The sequence below is a fragment of the Euprymna scolopes genome, chromosome 3 (genome assembly GCF_053919585.1).
Source record: "Euprymna scolopes isolate OS-2025 chromosome 3, ASM5391958v1, whole genome shotgun sequence".
Lineage (NCBI taxonomy): Eukaryota > Metazoa > Mollusca > Cephalopoda > Sepiida > Sepiolidae > Euprymna > Euprymna scolopes.
Genome location: NC_136484.1, coordinates 79,606,290 through 79,625,841, shown reverse-complemented (window position 1 = coordinate 79,625,841; position 19,552 = coordinate 79,606,290). Strand labels below are relative to the sequence as shown.

The window sequence follows — 19,552 nt, the reverse complement described above, 5'->3', positions numbered from 1 at the left end:
GTAAAATTATATATATATATATATATATATATATATATACAGTAAAATTATATATATATATATATATATATATATATACAGTAAAATTATATATATATATATATATATATATATATACACACACTAGCAAAAGTACCCTTCGTTGACTGGGTTCAAAAACAGCCTACAGAAAATTGACTCTAATTTATGAAAGTATGATATGTTATGAAAAGGAAGGGTTGTAAAGAGATAGCTTCGAATTTGGGGTATCAAAACCAAAGCAAAATATGATGAAATTAAAAATAAGATAGATAAACCCGATAATTTATTATACCATATCTGTTCACACCGAAACACTTATCACAATATTCTGTGGATCTATATTAAAAAACTTTGTGACATATTTCTATTCTATGGAGGTCAGGTGCAAATGAACACCCCATAATTTTATTATACCATATTTCTTCAAACTGAAACATAATTATCAGTACACTTACGCAGATAGATATGTAAAGTCTTTATTAAAATTTGTGCCTATTTCCATTTTATGGAGGCCAGGAATGAATGCAGACCCCACAATTTTATTATACCATCCCTATTTAAGTTAAAACATACTTATCAAAGTATTATTATGTACATCTATATCAAAAACACTTGTAAACGTTTTTTTTTTAATTTTTACATTTTTTATTTCCATACTTTGTGGACCAGGCGCATATGCAGACACCACAATTTTAATGAATCATCATTATGCCAGATCAAACATACCTATTCCTGTGTTTTGATACATCTTCTGTGATCAGTTTTCTATAATAGTCAACCATATAGGAGCCTATTCGTGACCAGACACACACACACACAGACGTTCAGCTTTATATTATATATATATATATATATTCTTGTATCTGTTGATATATATTTTTATATGTTTTTATATAGAGTGATGCGGTTCTCGTTTGAATCACGGTGTCGGATATATACTTGAGAGTAAAAACAAAAATATTCTGTTGTCCTAGCTCTAGTGATTATGTATGAAAAGCCAAGCCTGGCCAGTAAGGATTGAGGAAATGTATCACATGGAGAGAAATGATATGAGAATGATACAATGGATGTGTAATTCAAGTTTTAAAGACTGGCTCAGATTTCATGAGCTCAGAGAAAGAATAAACAAGAATATATATGTATAGATATTATATAAGTATAGGAAAATGTGTGCAGAACAGGAGGCTTTGATAGTATGGCCACATTGAAAGAATGGATGAGAGTAGATGTAGAATAATAAAGATAAACACAGAGGAAAACCAAGAAAAACATGGTCATAGATAACTTGAAAGTCAATTTCTAAAAATTGTCCAACGCATGTCACCACATATAAAACATTATAATTTTTCACCAGAAATTAATTTTCTAATAAATTTCAATATAACAGGATAAATTTATGAAACATTTGAAAATCTATGGTTAAAAACAAACCTTACAATTTGAAGATTAATTTATTATGTACAGCTTTGCAAACATATAACAATGATGAATGATATGCACACAGAAATAGGCAAGATGAATAGCTAATAAAGCAAAAGCAAATACAATGTTAATAAAAACGTTTTATGATTTCCAATTAGTGTTTTTCCTCTCATAAAGGATACGGCATACCTGAACATAATTCTGGAGAAAGATAACAAGGAGTACCAACAACCTGAAAGGCAAAAAATATTAAAGACATTTTGACAAGAATATAAGATTCAATTATTATAATCAAATAAGTAAAAAGTATGAAGTTATCACATTTATTCTTATAAAATTTATGTTATCAAGACAAGCAAACAAAAAACAATAAAACAATAAACAGAACATGTACATACAGATAAAATTCTCCTAAATATTTCATCAAGCTGATCACAACCCTGTCAATTTTTTATCATTGATACTCATAGACTTTAGCTTAATAAATCTTTATAAATATAATAATGGTTAGCACCATGAAATGATGTAGGATATTTACCACTTGACCCTCTTTTTTTAGTATGATACAAAAAATATTCAAGTGATCAGCGTTTTTGACAATTCTGGGTTTCAGGTTTTACGGTGATCATCAGCCAGACATTATTATTCTTATGTAGTATGTACTAAAAACATTCAAATACTTCCAAATTATAGAAAGTGAGCCTCGGCTTTAATTATTTAATTTTTTTATTATTGCAACTCATAGTATCCTGATATTTTTCACTTCTACTTTGTCCTTTGGTCCTCATATTTCACGAGTGATGTTTTTACTGTATTCTGTTGTTTGAAATGGGTGCTATATGGAGATTTTCAATTCTCTCATAGTATTTATCACGATCCAGCTCATTATCGTATTATCGTATAATTTAGCCTTGATAAATATTCACCCATTAGCAAAAACAAAAAAAGAAACAAAGCAATCATATGATCATCATTTAAATTGTGTTTGTATGCAATATCACAATCATTAAGATTGCAAAACCATTGATAAGGATCTATTAACAACTATATAAATTAATCAAGTTTATATATATATATATATATATATATATATATATATATATAACAAAATAAAATAAATATAAGTATATATGAATTTATTTGTCCAATAAGGAAATCAGTCAATTTTTGAGGCCAACTCAAATTTTTACAATGCTGCTCTGGCAGACTGTAGATACACCAAGAAAATATATAATCATTATATTATTACGCTTATCTCTCCGTCTGTTATCATGCTGTGCATCCCTAAAAAAGGAAAGTGGAATATTCCAAATAAACCTTGTCACCCTTGAAATATTAAAAAAAATTGGTGTCACTATTAAGGCAATGGTAATAAACATGCTTTGTCTTTCTTGGCCTTTCGCGGTTCGGACGGGTACATTCGAAAAGTACATAACCTGGAAGGACACGCTTTAGTGTCGACTCGGGAGATCTGCGAGGGGTTTCGGGAGCATCTATCGGAGCGCTTCACCCAACTGCCCAGACTCAGGGTCGAGGAGTTTGGCAGCTATTTAGCTGACTCGCCCCGCCTTACGGCGGCTCGGGCGGCTAGCTGTGATGGTTTGATTACGGAACATGAGGTCATTACTGCGTTAAAGCAGGTCGGCTACAACAAGTCCCCGGGGCTCGATGGTTTACCCTATGAGTTCTACTTGAGGTTATCGCCCATGTTGGTCCCTCTTCTGAAGGATGTGTTCAACCATTGGTTTGTCCAGGGATCCATTCCTGGACAGGTCTCCAAAGGAGTGATCACATTGCTGAGGAAAGGTCAACGGCATGGTGGAGTGGAAACGTTTGATGACTTTAGGCCCTTGACTCTGCTAAACACAGAGTTAAAGATTTTGGCAAAGATTCTTGCGAACCGTTTGCAGGTTGTCATTACTGACTTGGTCGAACCTGATCAGACTTATGCTGTGAAGGGGAGATCGATTCAGGACAATCTTCATCTGATTCGCTCGATCATAGAGGGAATAGAAGACGACACTGAAGCCGCGCTGATCAGTTTAGATCAGTCCAAGGCGTTCGATAGGGTCGACCATCGGTTCCTGGGATCTGTGCTAGAGGCCGCCGGATTTAATCCGGACTTCCGCAAGTGGATCTTTGTTCTGTATGACAGGCCAACGGTAGCGGTGCAGATCAATGGTAGGCTGTCGGAATCATTCGCTGTCTCCCGGTCGGTGCGACAAGGGTGTCCGCTGTCGCCTCTTTTGTACGTCCTGGCGTTGGAACCCCTCCTTCGCAAGTTAAGGGACGAGGCGGCTACACCAGTCCTGCGCGGAATTGCTTTACCTGGAGGCACACAAGCCAGGGTTTCCGCGTTCGCCGATGATGTCACCGTGTTCGTGTCTTGCCCCACGGACGTTCAAGCGGTGGTTGAGGCGCTCGCTCGATACGAAGAAGTCACGGGGGCCATCTTCAACCGTAGCAAGTCTGTCGGCCTGCGGTTGGGGCCTGGACCGGGGTAAACTCGCTTCCAGGTATCTTCAGTTGGACCGATGGACCGGTCCGTATTCTCAGTGTCTGGTTTGGACCGGGACTTCAACTGGAGAAAAATTGGTCGGAAGTACATGGCAAGGTCAAATCGTCGGTCAAGACTTGGATTGGAAGGAAATTGTCCTTGAAGGGTCGGGCGGAGGCGTGTGCTACATACGTCTTTCCACTCATCCTTTACCGATTGTCTGTACTTCCTCTCCCTGCAGAACGCCTAACCCGCTTACAAAAGCGCCTCGACTCACTACTGTGGGACGAGGGTAAGCACTATGTCTGCAGAGAGGTCTGTGTCCAGAGTCCGAGAGGCCTGGGTCAGCCCAGTCTCTTGTGTCATAGAAACGCCGAGAGATTGGCTTTCCTGGGTCGTTCACTTGGGGAGAACGCTCCTTGGGTCCCTGTGGTTGAGAACTCGTTTCCCAATCTCAAACCCAACCCTTCGGTAGAACGTCGTCGTAGACCGAAGGGAGAGTCCAAGTTCTTTTCCGAATGCCGAACCGCTCTTAGAGCTTTGCCGGGGACTAGTGTCCTTGATCAGCCTAGAAAGAAGCTTTATCGGGAACTAGTGGTGGGTACCGCGAAGGATCCCCTAAGTAGGCGTTTAGGTTGGTCGTTGGAAGTTATCCGTTCTCAGTTCAGTTGGGCGCCGGGTCGGGATTTTCTTACTAATTCGGAATTCTCCCTGACTTGGCGACTGGTCCGAAAAGCACTGCCCCTCTTCGACGAACTCAGCATATATGGAGATCAGACGGGGTCCTGGTGTCTGCGCTGCGACGAACGCAGGCTCGAAACAGTCGAGCATGCGTTTTTTAGTTGTAGCCGGATTCAGGACCTATTGAGGTACGTCGCAGAGGTAATGGCTCGCATCGATGGCAAGCGCCCGATCGATCTCGACTTGGGATGTTTTGTTTACAACATGGAGCCGCCGTTCCCCAGGGAGGAAAGTATGGTGATACTGGCAGTGGCGCGAATGGTGATCTGGATCACGCGCCTCAAGTTGGTCCGCGAAGGGACATCTGTTTCAGATCGGGATCTGATTGTTTACTTTAAACATTTGCTTAAAGTAAAAATCAGATGCGATTGGAGGAGGTTGCCTAGAGTGGAATTTAACAAGAGGTGGGTGCACAACACTAGCTTGTGCATCCGTCGAGGAGCTAGGTTTGAATACGTGTTTCCTCCATGAGACATAGCACAGGCGGTCCTGGGTCTCTCAGCACCCGCCCCGCTAGGCTAGCATAAGTTATATGTAAAAAGACTCTTGACTGGTGGTAAAATCGTGTTCCTGTCCCAATTTTATTTTTTGGTACCAGAGTTTCTCCGAGTCACCCCTCCCAGTACACTCTGATTTGATTTTGTTCCCTCTCCTCCCCCAGAGACTCAGAGAACACCGTCTACCCCTTACCCTCACCGCATTATTTTTTCCCTGAGCCCGATTAAGCATCTCCCCATTCCCAGATAGGGATCATCTGCTTGTTTTCGGTTCCCCGGAAAACAGTGGGCGGTCTAGTTCTTAGATGCGGGAAGGGAGGGCCAACTTACTAACACTCCCCAATAGGCATTATATTTGGTTTTTTGAAGATAACCCTACCTTCACGGACATTTTACACTTTTTCACTTTTTAGCTTTCTCCCCTCCCTCCACGAACTTTTTTGTAAATATATTTAAGCACAAAGAACTTTTGAACTTTTATACACATATACATTTTAATATATTAAAAAAAAAAAAAAAAAAAAAAAAAAATGCATACACAAACACGAATACAACTTTACAACATTCTTTTTTAATTGTTTGGGGACAAACGATGGGGATTTTAGGTAGATTTACTCCCAATGAATGATTGAGGTATTATGGTGAAAGTTGCCAGTCAAGAGTATTCGCTGTCATTCCAAGATAATAGCGTTAGTCAAAAAGACCCTGCACCCTTCCCTTCCCCAATTTCTTATAGGGCCTTGTGCCTAATTTTGTTGTATTGAATTTATATTGTTTATGCTTTTATGTATGATTCAATGTTTTTTCCATTCAATAAAATATATAAATAAGATCAAAGTGTAGTATCTGTTCCGGCAGATGCTGCAAGCTATGACTAGCTATGACTAGCTATGACTAGCAAAGACCAGATGTGGGGGCAACCCCACATGCCTGACCATTAACCAGCTCCCATTTCCCACCTCTCGGGAGCTGGTCCCCTTTTTCCCTTCCCCCTCCCTTCCCTCCTCACATTAAAAATCGGCCTTGTGCCTAATTTGCTCGGTGGGAGAGCAAATAAACACCATCTGTTCTCAGTGCGAAACTTTTGCTCTTGCAATTGTCCGAGAGGGGATCTGCCACCGGGCTCTTTAGCCAGGTTAAGGCATTCACTCGTCTACAAGGACCTGACCCCCTCCTTTGGGGAGCCAGGACCTTGTTGTTAGTCTAAGTTTTTAGTTATAAGTAGTTTTAAGTAGTTTTAAGGTTTTCTTCGTTTCTCCCTCTCTCTGGGAGGAATGTCTACTTCTCCCTCTTAATTAACTAGCGGCACTCTGACCCGCTAGTCTTTGTCTTCCTTCGCTGCTCTCCCGTTGGATCAAGCAGACTGGGTCTCTTTGTCGCTTCCTGTTGGGGTTGTTTGAGGGAAGGGTTATGGGGTTCATACCTTTTCGTTTTTGCCTTCTCTCTGGGCAGAGATGCCTTTCCCTCTCTTCCCTTAATTGCGACGCGGCACTCTGACCCGCTAGCCACCACTTTGTTTTTACTTCTCTGCTCTCCCCCCGCAAGGGGGGATCGAGCTGACTAACATGACTTCCCCGCGAGGGGAGGTCAAACCTCTTTCTCTCTTCGCCCCTGGCCGCCCCCTCCATCCCCTTTGTCCCCAGTACTATTTTATTTTTTCCTCCCTCCCAGGCCTGGTCTGCGTCAGCGACCAACACTCCCTCCACGATGCCGAGCAGGCGGGGATCATCACCCCAAATGCGGAGCATCTCTCCCCCTGAATCCCCGGATAAGAGAGTAAAATCCCGGCCCCGGGCCAACGAAGAAGAAGAGAAACCAGCCGTGATGTCAGACAGCAAGGTAGGGCCGCAGCCCGCGGCGACCTTGGAAGCAATGGGCGGGGTAGGGCCGCAGCCCGCGGCGACCCCAGACATCAAGACAGGAGCCTCCACAAAGACTCCCCACGAGGGCAACGACACTGGAAAAGGAGAGGCCAGTGCAGTAGAGAAGGTCGAGTCGACGGAATCAGAAGCAGATACTCCTGAAGACTCCGAATTCAGCCGAGGAACAGCGGGTCAAGTCTCCCCCGCTCCCCTCAAGGGCCAATCCCTCGTGGGAGGTTCCAGTAAGAAGAGCAGCCCCTCGAAGAACAATGAGGAGCATTTTGAAGACACAATAGCCTCCATCAAAGCTCTCTTCTCAAGCCAAGAAAACGACCCTCCCCTCAATAAGATCCAAGAGGGCAGGGAGGAGATTGAAATGGTGAAGGCAGAGAGCGGCATGGTACCCGAGACCCCAAACAGGGGAACGTCATCCCTAGCCACAATCTCACCAACTGCCAAAGGAGGTACATCCCCAGGTGGGGAGGCACAACTAACTCCCAAGGAAACTCCCATTCTGCAGCCGCCCAAGAAGAAGAGAGCAAAAGCCCAGGATGGAGAAAACCTGTCCACGGATGTAGCGGCGGACTGACCAGCACTGTGCCCAGGCAACAAATCGAAGGAGGAGTGGCCAGCCCTAAGCGCATCCAAGAACCCCCATACGGGCGAAAGTTCCACACCCGTGGATGGGGAAAAGCCTAAAGCAGCAAACAACGCGGACAGCAGTCCACAAGGCAAAGAGAAAAGGGCGTGGGGCCCACAGCAGAAGAAGCTCACGCCGCAGGACTACAGGGACCTGTTCGAGTCAACTTACAAAAAGTATACGGAAGGGAACACTATCAAACCCCTTCCGGGAGCAGTGGAGGAGCTTCAACATCGCGTCATTTCCTTCGTTACGGCAGACACCAGGAGCAAAAGACTTACCGGGGTCGGCCAGGAAACAATGATGCAACTCCTCCAGGATTTGAAGGTCCCGGCCAGTTATATAGTCTGCAGGAGCTATGCAAAATGGGAACTGCTCCTGTCGGATAAGGAAGAAGCGGAGAAGCTGTCCAGGGCCAACATCACCTGGAAACATTTGGCCCTCAAACCAGAATATCAGGGGAAAAGGAGAACGACAGTGTCGGTACTGGGAGTTCCCTGCTACCTGGGCGCAAAGCAACTGGGCGCGGTACTGAGTCAGTACGGTGACGTCGAGGATATATGGCCAGTTAAAGGTCCACGCAACCTCATGACAGGCAATTATAAACTGTCTATGAGTGTGGACCTGGCTAGCTTTGACAAAATCTCCGCGATCCTCAAATACGGAGAATGGACACTCTCCGTTATAGTGGAGGGCAGGCGGCCGCACTGCTGGCACTGCCTTAAGCAGGGTCACATGGCCAAAGACTGTCCAAAGAGACCAGCAGCAGGACCATCAGCGAAACAGCCAGCCCAACAACCAGCAACAGCAGCAGTGCCGGCAAACCAAGAGGACGAGGCCGGTTGGAGCAAGGTGGTCAGAAAGAATAGACCAGCTAAGCCATTGGCCAATAACAACAGCACCAACAACAACAACAACACCAACAACACAAAACAGAACCAAACCAACAAACCTACCACGTCTGCTAACAACATCAACAAACACAACACAGACACAGGCATCACAAGGAAAAACATTGCAAGCACAAATAACACGAACAAGAAGATTACAGACACAAACACTCAAGAAAACAAAAACAACTCAAGCACCGACGCCAACATCGCAAACACAGACAACAAAATAACAGATACCAACATTGCAAACACAGACAACAAAACAACAGACTCCAATAGCAAACAAAAACAGAGACACCACCAACAAGAACCCTGACCAACGCGGGAAGATTTCAAAGGTAGAGGAGATGGAGGTTCAAGCCTCCTCTACCAAAAGAAAGCTCCCAGTATCTCCGACAGAGTCGGAGGAGGAAGTAGTGTTGTCGGAACGAGAGGAGGGAGACAACAGTTTGGAGAAGCAGTCGAGGAAGAAGGGGAGGAGAAGCAACAAAAGGAAAAGGGAAGCAGCGCAGGCAGAGGAGATTACCACCGTGCAGTCGGCTCCTCAGGACGTGCCTAAAGCGGGCTCCTCCCCCCATGATAACAACATCACGCCAACCCCCCCTCCCTCCTCAAGTCGCAACAACACTCCGCCAGAACCAACCAATTCTCTGCCGGTCAGAACAGTGAGGACGAAAAAACTCCCTTTTCTGCCGGGGGACAGGATTTGCGAAGTGGACTCGCACTTACCTATACTGGACCTCAAAGGACAACAAAAAGTCCGGTACAACAAACTCAAGAGCTTGGTCCACGTCGGCGGTGACAGCATAGCCGACCCGACCAATTTTAAAGACACTTTTGCCGGTCGAGATCTTGTTGGCTTCATTGGCCGTTTGTCGGTGTTAACAAGGATGCCAGAACTGAAGTCCTCTGAGCAATGATCCATGCAGCGAAGGATATCCCAGGCCAGCAGTTGGTGGATGATGAGCATCCTTCGCTAAAGAACTTATCTTACAAATGTGAGGGCAGAGTCCCGCTGTACATACACCCCTCCTTTTACAGGGCACTCAAGCTAACCTTCCCGCTGGACGTGGGAGGCGTGGCCAAGGATGGAGTACCCTCTGCTGATCTACTTACCGGGAGCCTCGGCCAGGCCTGCCACGTCCTTACTGCCAGGGATTTCAGACCCGTCTGTGACAGTGCTTAAGGTAAGTGATCATGTCTTTAAACTTGGCTACATTGAATGTGAGGGGCATCAGGTATCGAAGCAAGGCCGCGCGCATTGTGAGAGACCTGGTGTCCCTTAAGGTAGATATTGCCGCTATCCAGGAGACCCACTTTTTTTGTGATGGGGATTGTCAGGTGCTGGTAAACGATTACGATGTTTACTCAGCATATGGCAATACCTATAGTCGTGGAATCTCCTTGCTAGTGAATCGCACCCTGTCAGCGTTGGTGAATGTTGTTCACGCAGACGAGGACGGGCGGGCGCTTGTTGTTGATGTTGCTGTTAATTGTAGTGCTTTTCGGATTGTTGCTGTTTATGCTCCCAATGCTGCTGTAGAGAGGGCAACCTTTTTTCGACGGTTGGAGGGCTTCTTAGTGGATCCGGAACGGTTAGTTTTAATGGGTGATTGGAATGCAATCCTTGATCCCAAAATAGATAAGGTCGGGGGGGCTAGCGGGTCGGTGCGGTGTGACAGCACTCTGTCTGACCTGATGGCTTTGTGCGATCTCGTCGACAGATTTCGTCTGGATCATTCGGGGCGGGAGATGTGGACGTGGCATTCTGTAGTGCCTTCCCATCCGAGTACTTACTTGGATAGGATGTTAATTAGAAGAGGCGATGTAGACTTCCTATCTTGCCCCACGTTCCACTTGTTAGGACACTCGGACCATAAACTTGTTATGGCCCGTTTGAACTTAAGTGCTAGGCCTAAACTGGCCGGATACTGGAAGTTCAACAGCACCTTGTTGGAGCTGGAGGACTGCCGGTTGAAGGTCACTGAGCTAATTCAGCGGGCTTTAGTGGGGGCGGTTACAGGGAGTAAGTGGTGGGTTAGTCTTAAGGCCAAAATTAGGCGCTTCTCTGTCCAGTATAGCCAACGCCTCGCGTTAGATAAGGCTAAGGCAAAGAAGCGCTTAGAGGATAAGCTGACCCGGGCGGTGGAATGGGGGGGATCCCCTAGAGTTAGCACTAGCTAAACAAGATCTCAACCGCTTGGCTAGCGAGCGGTATGAAGGTCAAGTAGTTAGGGCTAGGTTAAACAAAGTTTCTAACGAGGCTGTGAATGTTGACGCCGTTGAGCGTAAGGCTGCTTTAAGGCGCAGTTCGGATGGGTACATTCGTAAAGTACATAACCTGGAAGGACACGCTTTAGTATCGACTCAGGAGATCTGCAAGGGGTTTCGGGAGCATCTATCGGTGCGCTTCACCCAACTACCCAGACTCAGGGTTGATGAGTTTGGCAGCTATTTGGCTGACTCGCCCCGCCTCACGGCGGCTTGAACGGCTAGCTGTGATGGTCTTATTACTGAACATGAGGTCATTACTGCGTTGAAGCAGGTCGGCTATAACAAATCTCCGGGGCTTGATGGTTTACCCTACGAGTTTTACTTGAGGCTGTCGCCCATGTTGGTCCCTCTTCTGAAGGATATTTTCAACCATTGGTTTGCCCAGGGTTCCATCCCTGGACAGGTGACCAAGGGTGTGATCACATTGCTGAGGAAAGGTCAACGGCATGGTGGAGGGGAAAACTTTGATGATTTTAGGCCCTTGACTCTGCTAAACACAGAGTTAAAGATTTTGGCAAAGATACTTGCGAATCGCTTGCAGGTTGTCATCAATGATTTGATCGAACCAGACCAGACTTATGCTGTGAAGGGGAGATCGATTCAAGACAATCTGCATTTGATACGCTCGATCATAGAGGGGACAGAAGACGACGCCGAAGCCGCACTGATCAGTTTGGATCAGTCCAAGGCATTCGATAGGGTCGACCATCGGTTCTTAGGATCTGTGTTAGAGGCCGCCGGATTTAATCCGGACTTCCGCAAGTGGATCTTTGTATGACAGGCCAACGGTGGCGGTGCAGATCAACGGTAAGCTATCGGAGTCATTCGCTGTCTCTCGGTCGGTGCGACAGGGTTGTCCGCTGTCGCCTCTGTTATATGTCCTGGCGTTGGAACCCCTCATTCGCAATTTAAGGGACGAGGGGCTACACCAGTCCTGCGCGGAATAGCTCTCCCTGGAGGCACACGAGCCAGGGTTTCCGCGTTCGCCGATGACGTCAACATGTTCGTGTCTTGCCACACGGACGTTCAAGCGGTGGTCGAGGCGCTCGCTCGATACAAAGAAGTAACAGGGGCCATCTTCAACCGTAGCAAGTCTGTTGGCCTGCGGTTGGGGGCCTGGACCGGGGTAAACTCGCTTCCAGGTATTTTCAGCTGGACCGATGGACCGGTCCGTATTCTCGGTGTCTGGTTTGGACCGGGACTTCAGCTGGAAAAGAATTGGTCGGAAGTACAGTCTAAGGTCAAATCGTCAGTAAAGACTTGGATTGGAAGGAAATTGTCCTTGAAGGGTCGGGCGGAGGCGTGTGCTACATACGTCTTTCCACTCATCCTTTACCGTTTGTCTGTACTTCCTCTCCCTGCAGAACGACTAACCCGCTTACAAGGGCGCCTCGATTCACTATTGTGGAACGAGGGTAAGCATTATGTCTGCAGAGAGGTCTGTGTTCAAAGTCCGAGCGAGGGAGGCCTGGGTCAGCCCAGTCTCTTGTGTCATAGAAACGCCAAGAGATTGGCTTTCCTGGGTCGTTCGCTTGAAGGAGACGCTCCTTGGGTCCCTGTGGTTGAGAACTCGTTTCCCAATCTCAAACCCAACCCTTCGGTAGAAGGTCGTCGTAGACCGAAGGGGGAGTCAAGTTCTTCTCCGAATGCCGGACCGCTCTTAGAGCTTTGCCGGGGACCAGTGTCCTCGATCAGCCAAGGAATAAACTATATCGGGATTTAGTGGAGGGGACCGCGAAGGATCCACTTTGTAGGCGGATGGGATGGTCGATGGAGGTTGTCCGTTCTCAATGGTGTTGGGCGCTGGGACGGGAGATTCTGAATAACTCGGAATTCTCCCTGACTTGGCGACTGGTCCGAAATGCGCTGCCCCTCTTCGAACTTTTCCGGTATAAAGAACATACCAGGCGCTTCTGTCTGTGCTGTGACGAACGTGAGCCCGAAACAATCGACCACGCGTTTTTTAGTTGCAGCCGGATTATTAAAGTACGTCGAGGGGGTAACAGCTCGCATCGATGCCGAGTGTCTGCTCGATCTCAACGTAGGAAGTTTTGTGTACAACATGGAGCCGCCGTTCCCCAGGGAGGAAAGTTTGGTTTTCCTGGCGATCCTAGCAGTAGCGTGAATGGTCATTTGGATCACGCGCCTCAAGTTGGTCCGCGAAGGGACATCTGTTCCGGATCGGGATCTGAGCGTTTACTTTAAACATTTGCTTAAAGTAAAGATCAGATGCGATTGGAAGAGGTTGCCTAGAGTGGAATTTGACAAGAGGTGGGTGCACAGCACTAGTTTGTGCATCCGTCGAGGAGCCAAGTTTCAGTACGTGTTCCCTCCTTGAGCATGGCACGGGTGGTGCTGGGTCCTTCGGAACCCATCCCGCTTAAGTTTAGCATAATTAATTAAAGAGACTCTTGACTGGTGGTATAAACGAGATCCCGCTCCTGTTATTATTTTTGGTACTAGAGAACCTCTGAGTCCACCCACTCCCCAATTACCTGCTTTTATTTTGGATGTAATCCTGGTCCTCCCCCAATACTCAGAGGACACCAATCCTCCCCTCCTCCCATTAAATTCTTTTCTCCTATTAAGGCTTCACCCCAACCCCTCATAGGGATTTCCCTGCTTGTTTTCGGTTCCCCGGAAAACAGTGGGGGGGTCTAATCGTTAGATAGGGGGGTCAGTACTAACAAACCAAGTAGGCTGTATCTTTTATGTTTAAATTGAACTCTTTTCATTAGTTTGCCCCACTCCACGTGCTTTTAATAACTTGATTATAAACTGTATATATTTTTATGAATTTGAACTCTTTTTGTCATTTCACAAATGCACACACTCACTATATTGTTTATATATATTAAAAAAAAAAATTAAAAAAAAAAAAAAAAAAATGCATAGACAGACATACAGATAGGTTTTTACCAATTGTACATATGTTTTCTTGTATTCTAAACGCTGGGGATATATTAGTTAGATTAGAATCCACAGAGTGAATGAGGTATTGTGGTAAATGTTGCCAGTCAAGAGTGAGACTTCAAAGTCCATTTTTATCAAATGTCAATAGTCACAAAGACCCTGAACCCTCCCCTCCCCAATTTCTTATAGGGCCTTGTGCCTAATTTTGTTGTTTGTTATTTTTGCTTTTATAATTTGATATTGTAAATTCATTTTTTGACAACAATAAAATAAATAAATAAGATCAAAGTGTAGTATCTGTTCTTCAGCTGCGAAACTTCTGCTCTTACCAATTGACTTCGAAGGGAACGGCCACCGGGCTCTTTAGCCAGATTTAAGGTTTTTCACGTCTGCAAGGACCAGACCCCCTCCTTTGGGGAGTCAGGACCTTCAGCTTAGACTAAGGTTTTTTAGTATTAAGGTTTAGTTTTAAGTTTTCTTCTTTTCTCCCTCTCTCTGGGAGGAATGTCTACTTCTCCCTTTTAATTAACTAGTGGCACTCTGACCCGCTAGTCTTTGTCTTCCTTCGCTGCTCTCCCGTTGGATCGAGCAGACTGGGTCTCTTTGTCGCTTCCTGTTGGGGTTGTTTGAGGGAAGGGTTTTGGGGTTTATACCTTCGTTTTTGCCTTCTCTCTGGGCAGAGATGCCTTTCCCTCTCTTCCCTTAATTGCGACGCGGCACTCAGACCCGCTAGCCACCACTTTGGTCTATCTTCTCTGCTCTCCCCCCGCAAGGGGGGATCGAGCTGACTTCCCCGACTTCCCCGCGAGAGGAGGTCAACTCTCTTTCTCTCTTCGCCCCTGGCCACCCCCTCCATCCCTTTTTTCCCCCCGCACAATTTTTATTTTTCCTCCCTCCCAGGCCTGCTCTGCGTAAGCGGCCAACGCCCCCTCCACAATGCCAAGCAGGCGAGGCACACCACTCCAAATGCGTGACATTGCTCCCCCTGCGAAATCCCCGGAAAAGGGAGCAAAATCCTGGCCCCGGGTTAGTGGAGAGATGGAGAGCCAGATCCAAATAGAGGTTGGAGACAAGGTAGGGCCGCAGCCCGCGGCGACCTTGGATGGAAGTAGCGGGGTAGGGCCGCAGCCTGCGGCGAACCCCAGTGAAGTACCGGCTGCAACCAAGAAGGAGCAGACGGCTCCCCATGAGGGCAACCTGACTGTGAGAGCAGACGCAAGCTCGCCAGTGGGAGAAAAGGAAAAGGGGCACGGACCAACGACACCCCGAAGCTCAAAAGCAATGGTGGCAACACCAGAACAATGCTCCTCCGCTCCCCAAAAGAGGGATTCCTCACCAACAAAAGAGGAAAAGGAGAAGAACAACTCCTCCAAGAATACTGAAGAGGAGTTGTTTAACGCAACTATCGCCTCCTTGCAGTCATTATTCGAGGAGGACATGGTGGACCCGGCACCCTCTAGCATTCCCCAAGAGGGCAACGACCAAATAGAGGCGGCCAATGAAGCCAACAAGATCTCGACCGGCAACAACAAAATGCAGACCGAAGAGAAACCTGAAGCAGCGGCCGCTACCAAGCTTACAAATGCCGGGAAGACCTCCCCAAGAACGGAACGTCCTGCATCTGAGGAGAAAGCAGTCCAACCTCAGAAAAAGAGGACGGAGAATGGCCCGGAAAGTCGGGAAAGCCAGCACGCTTCATCATCTGCGGACTGGCCAACCCTGTCTGGAAAAGGTCAGACCCCCAGCTCTACGACCAGTTCGACCTCCACGAATCAGAAAGCTCCAGCCAACGCCTCTCCGGTTCCAGGATCCTCGAATACACAATTTGGAGGAGTTTCAGCATGGAGACGGAGAGAGGAGGAAAAAATGACTCCTCAGGAGTACCGTGACCTCTTTCTCTCAACTTATAGAAATGTCACAAAAGGGAACACCGTCCAGCCCCTCCTCGGTCAGGTGGAAAGTCTAGAGAAGAGAGTGCTATCTTTAATCACCTTGGACACTAAGACTAGAAGCCTAACAGGGATCAACAAGGAGACGATGGTGAAAATATTGATGGAGCAGAACATCCCGGCGAACTACATCTGCCGGAAAAGCTATGCCATGTGGGATGTCCTGCTTCCCACCCCAGAAGACGCCGTCAGACTCTCTAAGGTAAACCATCAATCCAAAAACATCAAATTGCACCCGGTTTACCTTAATAAGAGAAGGACAATTGTGTCGGTGCTAAACGTCCCCTGCTACATGGGAGCAAGACAGCTGGGAGCCATCCTCAGCCAATATAGGGATGTCGAGGAAGTCACGCCTAGCCGCGGTCAAAGAAATATCATGACCGGAGATTACAAGGTGCAGATGATGTTGGATAAGGTGGGTTTCTTCGGCATCCCGGCCACGATTCAGTTTGGGGATTGGACGCTCTCCTTAATAGTTGAAGGGAGGAGGCCCCACTGCTGGCAATGCCAACAACAGGGCCATATGGCCAAGGACTGCCCTAAACGAAAAACAGCCAGCAGAACGTCGGAGGCGTCCAAAGCCACAATCATGGCCCCCGCTCCCGTTAAAACCACAAGCCCCCCAGAAGCCAAACAGGGATGGGTGACGGTCGCTAAAAAAGGAAAGACCAGCAAACAGCCTTCCACTCCAACAGCGATCATAGCCCAAACCGAAGACATGACAGGGGATTTAACAAAAATGGACACACAAGCACCAGCCTCCTCAAATAAAAGGAAACTACAAGAATCCGAGGAGGAGGCAGTGTCGGAAGAAGAGGAAGAAGCCTCACCAGCAAAGATAGCGCTAAGCGCTACAGAAATAAGAAGAGCGAGGAGGAGAAAGAGCCGGAAAATGAAGGCAGATAACCCAACCCCCACAGAGACTGTCATACCATCGGAAAAGCAGTCTGTGCACCCTGTCTCCTCTTTGGCCTCCCAGCCAAAGCAACAAACATCCACCTCGCCCTCCCTCCCAAACCCGCCTACAGATGCTCCGTGCCCCGTGTCTTGCGACAAGCCCATCAACATCGCAACGGAACAAGACACTCCCTCCCCGAAAACCTCTTTCCCTCCTCAGCATCAAGAGGACCCCTCCCCGACAACAGCAGTGAGGTCAGAAAGAACTAAGAAACTGCCGTTCCTGCCAGGGGACAGGATATGTGAACCGGACCTTCAGCGAAATATACCAGAACTGAAGGGGAAGCAGAAGGTCCGTTTCAACAAATTACAAAACTTTTTGTATTTGGGTGGTGACAGAGTCACACAACCAGACCGCTTTAAAGACGCCCCCTTACTGACAACCTTTGTAAGGGCAAACAAGGACTCAAGAACGGAGGGTCTATGGGCGATGCTGGAGGCAGCCAAGGAGGCAATACCGGGCCAACAGCTTGTCGACATGGACCATCAGTCTCTTAAAAACTTAACAATAAAATGCGATGGTCGCACACCCCTGTATGTCCACCCTTCCCTATACAGGGCATTGAAACTAACTTTTCCCCTGGATGGATTACCTTCTGCGGACCTGCTGACCGGAAGCCTTCGGCAAGCCTGCTACGTCCTCACTGCCGAGGACTTCAGACCCGTCTGTGACACTGCCTAAGGTAAGTGAACATGGCTTTAAACTTGGCTACATTGAATGTGAGGGGCATCAGGTGTCGAAGCAAGGCCTCGCGCGTTGTGAGAGACCTGGTTTCCCTTAAGGTAGATATCGCCGCTATACAGGAGACCCACTTTGTTTGTGACGAGGATTGTCAGGTGCTGGTAAACGATTACGATGTCTACTCAGCATATGGCAATACTTATAGTCGTGGAATCTCCTTGCTAGTGAAACGCACCCTGTCAGCGTCGGTGAATGTTGTTCACGCAGGCGAGGACGGGCGGGCGCTTGTTGTTGATGTTGCTGTTAATTGTAGTGTTTTTCGGATTGTTGCTGTTTATGCTCCCAATTCTGCTGTAGAGAGGGCAACCTTTTTTCGACGGTTGGAGGGCTTCTTAGTGGATCCGGAACGGTTAGTTTTAATGGGTGATTGGAATGCAATCCTTGATCCCAAAATAGATAAGGTCGGGGGGGCTAGCGGGTCGGTGCGGTGTGACAGCACTCTGTCTGACCTGATGGCTTTGTGCGATTTCGTCTTGATCATCCGGGGCGGGAGATGTGGACGTGGCATTCTGTAGTGCCTTCCCATCCAAATACTTACTTGGATCGGATGTTAATTAGAAGAGGCGATGTAGACTTCCTATCTTGCCCCACGTTCCACTTGTTAGGACACTCGGACCATAAACTTGTTATGGCCCGTTTGAACTTAAGTGCTAGGCCTAAACTGGCCGGATACTGGAAGTTCAACAGCACCTTGTTGGAGCTGGAGGACTGCCGGTTGAAGGTCACGGAGCTAATTCAGCGGGCTTTAGTGGGGGCGGTTACAGGGAGTAAGTGGTGGGTTAGTCTTAAGGCCAAAATTAGGCGCTTCTCTGTCCAGTATAGCCAACGCCTCGCGTTAGATAAGGCTAAGGCAAAGAAGCGCTTAGAGGATAAGCTGACCCGGGCGGTGGAAGGGGGGGATCCCCTAGAGTTAGCACTAGCTAAACAAGATCTCAACCGCTTGGCTAGTGAGCGGTATGAAGGTCAAGTAGTTAGGGCTAGGTTAAACAAAGTTTCCAACGAGGCTGTGAATGTTGACACCGTTGAGCGTAAGGCTGCTTTAAGGCGCAGTTCGGATGGGTACATTCGTAAAGTATATAACCTGGAAGGACACGCTTTAGTATCGACTCGGGAGATCTGTGAGGGGTTTTGGGAGCATCTATCGGTGCGCTTCACCCAACTACCCGGACTCAGGGTTGATGAGTTTGGCAGCTATTTAGCTGACTCGCCCCGCCTCACGGCGGCTCGGGCAGCTAGCTGTGATGGTCTTATTACTGAACATGAGGTCATTACTGCGTTGAAGCAGGTCGGCTATAACAAATCTCCGGGGCTTGATGGTTTACCCTACGAGTTTTACTTGAGGCTGTCGCCCATGTTGGTCCCTCTTCTGAAGGATATGTTCAACCATTGGTTTGCCCAGGGTTCCATCCCTGGACAGGTGACCAAGGGTGTGATCACATTGCTGAGGAAAGGTCAACGGCATGGTGGGAGGGAAAACTTTGATGATTTTAGGCCCTTGACTCTGCTAAACACAGTTAAAGATTTTGGCAAAGATTCTTGCGAATCGCTTGCAGGCTGTCATCACTGACTTGAACGAACCAGACCAGACTTATGCTGTGAAGGGGAGATCGATTCAAGACAATCTGCACTTGATACGCTCGATCATAGAGGGGACAGAAGACGACGCCGAAGCCGCGCTGATCAGTTTGGATCAGTCCAAGGCATTCGATAGGGTCGACCATCGGTTCCTAGGATCTGTGTTAGAGGCCGCCGGATTTAATCCGGACTTCCGCAAGTGGATCTTTGTTCTGTATGACAGGCCGACTGTAGCGGTGCAGATCAACGGTAAGCTGTCGGAGTCATTCGCTGTCTCTCGGTCGGTGCGACAGGGTTGTCCGCTGTCGCCTCTGTTGTATGTCCTGGCGTTGGAACCCCTCCTTCGCAAGTTAAGAGACGAGGCGGCTACACCAGTCTGCGCGGAATAGCTCTCCCTGGAGGCACACGAGCCAGGGTTTCCGCGTTCGCCGATGACGTCACCGTGTTCGTGTCTTGCCACACGGACGTTCAAGCAGTGGTCGAGGCGCTCGCTCGATACGAAGAAGTAACAGGGGCCATCTTCAACCGTAGCAAGTCTGTTGGCCTGCGGTTGGGGGCCTGGACCGGGG

At 47.5% G+C, this 19,552-nt stretch overlaps 1 protein-coding gene across 6 annotated transcripts in view; it reads right to left on the bottom strand.

Moving 5' to 3' along the window:
• LOC145256465 (serine/threonine-protein kinase Nek8-like) overlaps positions 1 to 19,552 on the bottom strand; it is a 453,710-nt gene that overhangs the window by 303,385 nt on the left and 130,773 nt on the right. For 5 of the 6 annotated variants that reach the window (XM_080115404.1, XM_080115411.1, XM_080115420.1 and 2 more), the window contains one exon: positions 1,626 to 1,675. The exons of the other annotated variant lie outside the window; for it this stretch is intronic. In XM_080115404.1, coding sequence (XP_079971530.1) covers positions 1,626 to 1,675 — 50 coding nt within the window. The remainder of the gene's footprint in view (positions 1 to 1,625; positions 1,676 to 19,552) is intronic. 6 annotated transcript variants of the gene reach the window in all.